The sequence below is a fragment of the Hyaena hyaena genome, unplaced genomic scaffold (genome assembly GCF_003009895.1).
Source record: "Hyaena hyaena isolate Hyena2069 unplaced genomic scaffold, ASM300989v1 scaffold_603, whole genome shotgun sequence".
Taxonomy (NCBI): Eukaryota; Metazoa; Chordata; class Mammalia; order Carnivora; family Hyaenidae; genus Hyaena; species Hyaena hyaena.
This window is the reverse complement of record NW_024081235.1, coordinates 543,597-552,848: the sequence shown is the minus strand read 5'-3', so window position 1 is coordinate 552,848 and position 9,252 is coordinate 543,597. Positions and strand designations below refer to the sequence as shown.

At 53.3% G+C, this 9,252-nt stretch overlaps 1 protein-coding gene across 2 annotated transcripts in view; it reads right to left on the bottom strand.

The window, feature by feature from the left end:
- Positions 1 to 923: 923 nt before the first annotated feature.
- Positions 924 to 9,252, bottom strand: part of UNC93A (unc-93 homolog A) — a 36,759-nt gene continuing 28,430 nt past the window's right edge. For both annotated transcript variants that reach the window (XM_039257168.1, XM_039257169.1), the window contains exon 9: positions 924 to 1,698. In XM_039257168.1, coding sequence (XP_039113099.1) covers positions 1,433 to 1,698 — 266 coding nt within the window. In that variant the 3' untranslated portion in view covers positions 924 to 1,432. The remainder of the gene's footprint in view (positions 1,699 to 9,252) is intronic.

Genomic DNA, 9,252 nt, shown 5'->3' with positions numbered 1-9,252 from the left:
TGTCCTCTGTTGGCTGAAAACTGACCACGGGAGAAGGGCCATGTCTGCATCCCCACCACCTCCCCAGAGAAACGGGCGCTATCAGTATCACGTGGCAGAGCAGGGAAAGGGCCCAGGCTGGGCTGGAATTGCATGGAGAGGCCAAGAATGGGTGAATACTTCTTTGAATCACTGATAGATTTTCTTCATGAATCAAATATTCTCTAAGTGCCTGTTAGTGTTGCATCCTAGACAGTGTGAAGCTCGAGGTCCAGATGGGGGAGGTACTCACACAGAACCGGGTGTAGGTTGCGTAGGCTGTGAGGACAGCCCACGTGAGCTGTGTGCACTGGTGCGGAGGGGCCGGAAGGTTCCAAGGTCGAGGAGGCGCGTGAGTAAAGGTCTGGAGCAAAACGTCCTTACAAAGAGCCTGGAGGCCTCCTGTGGGCCTTGAGGCTGGACTCAGCTTGCCTCTTTGACCCTCATGGAAGGGTTTCCAACAACGTTTGACCTGATGGGACTTTGCTGAAGGCCTGAAAGAGTTCTGGGCTGTGGTGGAGACTGGGGCAAGGGAGGGGGGTGGGGAGGAGGGGGAGAGGGACGGGGGAGGAGCTATTCATGGGATAGCGGCAGGGGCGGGGATGTGCAGAGGGGCCCCCTTCATAGGAGGAGGAGGGAGAAGGCTGGAGGAAGAGCAGGTGCCTTGGGGTGAAGGGAGCAAGGGAGACAAACCCCAGGACGCTGTCAGGGGTGCCGGAGGGTTCCAAGAGCCGTGGAAGAGGAAGGCCGCGCGGAACAGACTGTTGGCAGATGTGGGTTCTGACTGGAAGGTGCGTGTGTAGCAGTTGTCTTACACATGCCTACTTGCTCATTTATGACTGGTGTGTGTGCTCTAGTGAGTACGTAGAACAAAAGTATTTACATGGGAGATAAATCCTTGATATAGTTGTGTTTATTTAGAAACTCGTAATCTACAGGCTTCAAGGGACCTGAACTCGTGTCTGGCTTTGTCGCTCACTGACTGGGAGGGAGTCAGCGGACCCGCCTGGACGTCACTTTACCATTTGTAAAACGAGGGTGTCGGACTCCTTATCTCCTCCTCCTTCCGACTCTCACGAATGACGACAACAGTGAGAACAGCGGAAGCGAGAGCAGGGGATTGTTCTACCTGAGCAAGTTCCTGTTGGCTGATTATACACCCGACCTTCTTCCTTTGTGTCTGAGATTAACGGATCTCTTCATGTTCCCTCTTGGTCTCTACTGGCCACACAGTGGACAGAACACTCATTAGGATAGAAAAAACAATCATACAAAACAACGTGACTGTGTGACGTCTTCAAGATGGCTCAGTGTTGCTGCCGACAGTTGTGAAGGATCAGTGATGGAGTCTGAGGCGCTTCAGGCGGAGCTCTCCTGTGGACGCGGGGCTCCCCGGCCACGGCGCGTGTCCCTTTCACATGGCTGTGTCTGTGTCCCCCCGCTCCGCTGGCATTGCCTGCTCCGCGGCAGCTGGCCTGGCCGGCTTCCTGGCCTCCAGATACTCCACAGCCCCGTAGGCCAGCATGGCCAGACTCAAGACCCCCAGCAGGATGTAGAGTTTGACGTTGACACACAAGAATGAGCTGTACCCAAAGGCGATGACGAAGCCCAGAGACTCCCACAGGCGGTAGTTGGCAAAGGCAGCCTCCTTGTTCTTCTCAAATAGAACGCCGTAGAGAACTGTGAGGAGACACGACATGGACACATTGCTGCAAAGCCTCCAATGATTTTTGTCGATTATCGCTGAAAACGGGATGGCTTTCCCACTGCCCAATTTTCTCAAGAAAACCAGGAACTTTCCCTTTGTACGAAACCCAGAATTATTTCATGATGGGGGTTCTGGTAAGTCGGACGACACATCATTAGCAGTGAGGAAGCAGCACACACAAAGGAAACACAGACTTCACGCAGTGTTAGCACCGGTGGGAATGTGGGCCACGCCGTCCCTCGGAGGGTGACTGTGGAACAGGGAAGTAGAGCCTAGAGGCTTGACCTGTGCCACGTGAGGCATGGCCACTTGCTGGAGTCCAAAAGCAAAGACGAATGAGAGCCATCCTAACCCCAGGACCTCAGAATGTGACTCTCTGCGGAGACAGTGCCTGAAAAGAGGTGACTGAGGTAGATGAGGTCATTAGAGAGGCCCCCCTCCCTCCCCATCCCACATGACTGGTGTCCTTACAGAAGAGGAGGTCAGGACACAGACATGCACAGAGTGACAATCGTGTGTGGACACAGGGAGGAGACAGCCATTCGGAGCCCAGCCTGCCCACGCCCGGACCTGAGGGCTTGCGTGCTATTGAAGCCCCCGCCTACTGTCACATGTCGATGGCCCGGGCAGGCTGCTGCACAGTCTGGGTGAGAGTATGTGATTTTTCTTTCCAGTTCGTGGTTGTGTGAAGGTGTGTGATGCGCCCGGCTGAGGACTGGAAGCGTCCCCACCTCTGTGACGTGAGGTGTCATGGTGGATGTGCGGGGAGGTTGGCAGCCAGGAAGTGGAAAGCCTTCAGCAGACCCGGGTGGGTCCCCAGGGACGGTGTTGAGCCTCCTGGCTGATGCCCAGCGCCTGCCTGTCTCTCTCTGTCCTCCGAAGGTGCCCGGGCCACCACGCCCTCCCCTCTGGCCGGTGGACTCGCCTCTTCACCATGGACACCTCTCCGCGGGCGCACCTTACACAGCGGCTGGACTCCACCACCGTCTCCTCCGGCCCTTGGTCCCATCGCCGGCGCCCTCCCCTGCACCTTAGGCTGTGCTCTCCCTTACCTCTTCCCTTCAGCCTGGAAACAAAGCCAGGTCTCTCCCAAAGGTCATGCAAGCTGGACTCAGGTCCCCTTCACCCCTCCTGCCTCTTTCTACACCGCTGTCCATCTACACCAACTACATGACAGTCACTGCACTGAGTTCTGCAAACATGAACAAGGCGTGATATCTGCTCTCGGGAAGCCCATGGCGCCCGGTCCCTGGATTGGACTTAGGTTCCCTCCCCACATGGCACACCTGTCCTGTCTGGACAGTTCCCTGCCTCGTCTCTCGTCGGCTCCGGACTGACCTGTTCCCTCCTCTCGTGTCTTACCCTGCTCCATGCGACCCCCAGGCTGCCGCGAGGACCATCTTTCTACAGTGTACGTGTGTCCTGTCGCCCCAGCCTGACGTTGTCAGCGGCCCCGCCCGACTTTGGGGTAGAAGGACAAGAGTCTCGGGGCGCCTGGGTGGCTTAGTCGGTTAAGCGTCCGACTTTCGCTTAGTTCATGATCTTGCGGTTCGTGTGTTCGAGCCCCGCGTCGGGCTCTGTGCTGACTGCCAGCTAGGAGCCTGGAGCGCCTGTTTCGGTCTGTGACTCCCTCTCTCTCTGACCCTCCCCTGCTCATGCTGTCTCTCTCTCTCCTAGAAATAAATAAAAATATTTAAAAAAAAAAAAAGAAGGACAAGAGTCTCATCGGGGAGCAGACCCCGCGTGGCCTGGTCTTGTCCCTGCCTGCACCCCCTGTCGCTGTGGGGCGCGCCCCCAGCTCCGACCCCACTGACCATCCCGAGCGAAGTGCTCCTGCCGGGCCCTGCCAGCGACGGCCGCTTTTGATTCTTCTGTCAAGTTCTCCGTGATGCCATCCCACCCAGCGTCCCGTTGCCATCACAGTAATTCCAGCGCTCTCACAGTGTCAGCAGAAGTACACACTGAATGACCGCGTGGGCCAGGGGGTGGACACTGACTTCCTGAAGTGAGCGGGGAACCAACAGGTCAAACACCGAGCCCATGCGCCGCGGGGTTACCGCGCCCTCAGGGACCGGTACACTTGCTCAGAGGACAAATAATAACGCAAGGCAACGGGGGGAGGCAATCCCAGGTCAAGAGTGGCCTCTTCCTCTTCTTCGTTTCTAGTTATTGCCCCAAAGTCCCCCACCCGGGGAGGGAGTCGAGCTAACACAGGACGCACAACCACAACAGGGCGCACAAGACACGAAGTAAACCAAGGTGTCATGTGTGGCCCAGTAGCTCGGGCAGGATGAACCCACTGCCTTCTGCCCCCAGCCTTAGTGGGACCAGACATGATCTGCACCTGCGATTCCTGGGGACAGCAGGAGTCTGGAAAGTCATAGGGACTTTCCTGGGACTGCCCTTCCCTTCCTGCATGGTGGGCAGTCGTGGGAGGAAGGGCACACACAGAACTTCCACACACGTTCCTTTCCCGGCTCTCCGCCTGCCCCTTGCCCTGATCCTTCTCCCTACATTTTGCAGGGAAGGGATGGAGGGAAGAGAGGCCCCCCGGCACCGTGGGGAAAGTTGGAGGCCAGCAGCAAGGTTTCCTGCGCCCCTGCCTGGGAACATCAACACCCAGAAGGTTCTTCTTGGCATTTGGTTAGTCAGCTGTCCACCTACCATGGGCGGGACTCAGGAGGGCGAGGCCACTGGAGAGATAGAAGATGAGATACACGTTATAAACAGTATAAGTGTGTTTGGGAAAACAAGAGGCTGTTTGGAAGGCTCAAAGAAGGTGCCTTTGTTTGTCTGAGCCTGTGAAGTGCCCATCTTAGTGAAAGTTCACTCACAGAGAGAGTCTAATAAGAAGTCTAAGAATTTAGCAGCTCCTAAGATTATTTTGAAGATTTCTTGTCTTCCTGTAGGTGGCCAACAGGTATATGAAATATGCTCAACGCCACCCATCACCAGGGAAATGCAAATCAAAACCAGGATGAGATACCACATTACACCTGTCAGAAGGGCTAAAATCAACAACACCAGAAAGCACAGGTGTGGGTGAGGAGATGGAGAAAAAGGAATCTTTGTGCAGTGTTGGTGGGAAAGCAAACCAGTGTGGCCACTCTGGAGAACAGTATGGAGCTTCGTCTAAAGTTAAAAATAGAACTACTTTGGGGTGCCTGAGTGGCTCAGTCGGTTAAATGTCCGACTCTTGGTTTCGGCTCAGGTCATGATCTCATGGTTCATGAGATCAAGCCCCACATCGGGCTCTGTGTTGGTAGCACAGAGCCTGCTTGGGATTCTCTCTCTCCTGCTGTCTCTCTGCCCCTCCCCTACTCGTGCTTTCTCTCGCCCCCTCTTGCAAAAATAAATAAACATTAAAAAAATAGAACTACCTGATGATCTAGCAATTGTACCACTTGGTATTTACTGAAAGGATACAAAAATACTGATTCAGACAGATACATGCACCCCGATGTTTATAGCAGAATTAGCTACAACACCCAAATTATGGAAGCAGCCCAAATGTCCACTAACCAGCAAATGGACAAAGAAGATGTGCTATGTATACAATGGAATATTATTCAGCCATAAAAAGGAGGAAATCTGGCCATTTACAACAACATGCATGGAACCGGAGGGTATTATGCTAAGCGAAATAGTCAGAGAAAGACAAATATCATGTGACTTCACTCATATGTGGAGTTTAAGGGAAAAAAAACACAATCATGGGGAGGAAAAGAGAGGATAACCAAGAAACAGACTCTTACCTACAGAGAACACACTGATGGTCACCAGAGGGGAGGTGGGGGTGGGGATTAAGAGCACACTTATTGTGATGACACGGGGTCATGTATGGAAGTGCTGAGTCACTGTGTTGTACACCTGAAACCAATATTACACTGCATGCTAACTATGCTGGAATTTAAATGAAGTAACTAGCTAACTATCTAGTCTTTATTTGGAGGGTGACACTTAAAATTGGACCCAAGAATGAGATGGGAAGGAAGAAAATCCAAGTCTGGACACTATGGCTTTGAGTGGCAGGTGTTTCCACGTTCTGTGGCTGACAGGTGCAGTGGCACCCCTCCTAGGTGCAGTCCCAGAGAAACACACCCCAATCTCATAAATATTCTGGTAAAATGGCAACTCTAACTTTAAGCTACTGTGTTTGGTTTGTAGGTTGGCGTCTTTAGATTTCATGATTATATTTAGATTGTGATGATTATACATCGAGTCAGGCTTTTCAGGAAATTACTCATGATCTGGATCCTATTTTAATCCTAACACAAAGCAGACATTATGTCAAATTCCAGAAGTTGCTTAGGGACGTGGTGGGCTGAGGGGAAAGACATTAAAGAGGCAAGGAAAGTAGGTGAAATAATATTTCAACAATTCTGAAGTCACGTCACATGGACGCTGGGTTGGAACGAATAAGCAATGTGACCTGCACAGCGGGAGCTGGGTTTCTCCCCATCAGAGGAGGAAGTCAGATGAACACAGGGAGGGTAGAATGAACCCGTGGTGTTGGAGGGCAGTCCGGGACGCCGGCGTGGACTCATCCTCACTCAACGTGTCTACAGACCAGCAGATCCAGAAACACGGACGTGTGTGCACATGGGTCAGCGCACACACATCTGTCTCTCCTCTCTGTCCCCAGAACCTTCATCATCTCAGGGACAAGGAGCATACCCAGCACTCAAATCTCATTTTCTAACACTGTTATCCAACAAAATAGACCCAGTGTCCTTGGAGAAATGGCTGATTCTAGTGCCGGCACAGGGGATGGATCTGGAATAGTCTATGGTGCCAACAAGTAAGGAAGAACCAAAAAAAAAAAAAAAAATAGATGGGGCGTCTCAGAAGGGCACGGGTGCCAATGGGAAAGACCCCAATGGCGAAAGCTGCAACAATTAGAGCAACAGAATAGTAAAGGGCCATTGGGCTGTAACTCAAGGACACGGCAATACACGAGCCCATAGCGATGTGAACAAATGGCTCAATAAATAACTAAATATACTGGGGAGAAGGAATAAATATTCCTTATGAAGGAATGATAGATAATTTATGTACATACTCCTCCTCCAGCAAGTGGAGATTAATTATCTCCCTCTTGATTCTTGGCTCCACGTGGTGACTGGTTCCCGAGAGGCGGCTGTGCAAAGGGAGACCAGTAGGCTGTGCTGGAGAAGTCTGCGGGTGCCAGGCTGACCAGCAGTCGGGGTTCTCATCCTCACTGACTGACGTGATAGAAAAGCACCTTATTCTGGGGGCTTCTCCCCCAAAGCCATAACTCCAGCCTAATTGTGAGAAACATCCGATAACCCCAAATGAAGGATAGGCTACAAAATGCCTGACCAGTATTCTTCAGAACTGTCAACGCCATGCACAACAAGGAACAGTGAGAAACTTTTACAGATCAGGCAAAGGAGAGGTGGCAACTCAATGCCATAGATACCCTGGATAGGACCTGGGTGGGAGCCCTGGGGGATGGGGGTGGGGCCAGGTCAGGCCTTGGGTCAGGCCACGGGAGGGGCCCTGAGTGGGGCCATGGGAGGGACCCTGGAGCACACAGACTTGGAACACTCAAGAAAACCAAATAAAATCTAAAGTTTAGTTGAATCACGTACCAACATTTCTTTCTTGGTTTTGACAAGTGTACCACGATTTTGTAAGATATGAACACTAGGGGAAACAGTCAACGGTGTATGGGAACTCTCCAAACTGTCTTTGCAACTTCTTTATAAACTCAAATTATTCCAAAATAAAAAGTTTGTTTAAAAAGGAAAGGAGCCTTTCTGCCAGCCCCGTCCTCCCCAGGAAGGTGCTGGTGGCCGCGGGCAGAGGCTGAGTCCTGTTCTCACATGAGGTGTGAACAGGTCATGGAGCAGCCTGTTTGCTTGGAAAAGACAGGTTAATTGAACTGGGCACATGAAGAGAGCCACGTTTTCTGTGTTTATCAACCCCAAACAGCCCTTTGGGCGGCTAGCAGGGCGAAAGAGTATTTTTGGCCCAGACATTCTGAATCTCAAATGCAGCGCATTGGTGTGTAAGGGTCGCTATAGCAACGGCACCTGTCTTTCCCCATCTGTCAGGGCAAATTAGCAGACAGAAGCAAGTGGCCCAGATGGATGGTTCCAGAGGCTGCCGAGCCCCGGGAGCCCCGCAGGAATGCAGGCATTGAGCTGCATAGCTTTGCCCCCGGAGGGAGGCCGGGCAGGTCAGACCTTGGGTTTATTTCCAAGACAGGCTTTAAATTGGGAAGCGATGGTGGAGAAGCAGGGCTCGGCGCACTCAATGGTACTCTGCCTCACTAATGAGGAGAGGACGTGGCTCACATCACGTACTCTCTCAAAGCAGAGGCACACGTTCAGGGAGGAGATGAGAACGCCAACTTGCTATTTAAAAAAACAACCAATTTCTCCTTTCTCCTTTTGCCTATACAAAAGATGGAAATAATTCACTTTAATTCAAGGGAGTCTTTGCTCCGCCATGGAACATGCCGGTTATCCACGAGACCTCACCTAACCTTGTCTGCACAATCTTGAGAGGCTGAGCCTCACAGCTCCTGGGTCTGAGGCCAGGAAATGAGGGCAAAAGCAATGATTCCCGTGTCCCGGGGAGAAGGAAACCGAGCGTTCTTACCGCAGACATCGGAAACAGCCAGAGGCTTCCTGTAAGGAGCGTCCTGTGACCACTTCCCTCCCGTCCCTCCCCTGACCCTTAATGTGCAAATACTAAGAAGGACCCGTGAGTTCAGGGAGGCCAGCAAGCTGGCATACGGGTCTGCAGTGCTCAGTATCGTGCCCGGAGTCACTCACACCTGCCCGCGGACGCACACTGGGTGACGGATCTGTCCCTGGCTTATGGTTGGGGACCGCCAAGAAGGCTAACGCCAGTGTCCTATGCGTCCTTCCTCACCGGAATCCGTACTCCTCTGGAGCAACTGCGAGCCCAGCCCGTGAACGCCTGCCTTCAGGTGCTGGCCGTGCTCCCAGGCACTGAGGGGCACACAGGTTTGTCACCCCTTCAGAAGCTTATGAAAGCCACCGGCACCATGGGGACAGCAGAGAGGCTGTGAAGCTCAAAGCCCTCAAATCCGGCAGCGACGGCTTTGTCCGAAGACCTTTTTCAGCTGCTCTGTAAGCTGACAACCACGCAGGTCGTAAGGAAGGTGCCACCGTGGGGTCCGGGGGCCGTGATGGCTGAGGTCGTGGCCCCAAGTCAGCAGCCCGGCCTCCTGCCCTCGCGGTGCTGGGGGATGGGCCTGACCGAATTTCTAGCCCCCAGGTGTTTCCCAGATCAGGGCTGGGCACATCTCTAGGGGAGAGGTTCTGTTCCCGGCCAGATCCTGGGCCCCTGACACCCTCTCCCCATCCCAGGCTGTAGATGGGCCTGTGGGAAACTCGGCTGTCATTTTCACCGGCTTCCCAAGATGCACCTCGGCGGTCATGTGGCTTCTACCAGCGCCGGCCCCGCCTCTCCTCCTGCGCCGGCCCCGCCTCTCCTCCTGCGCCGGCCCCGCCTCTCCCTGCGCCGGC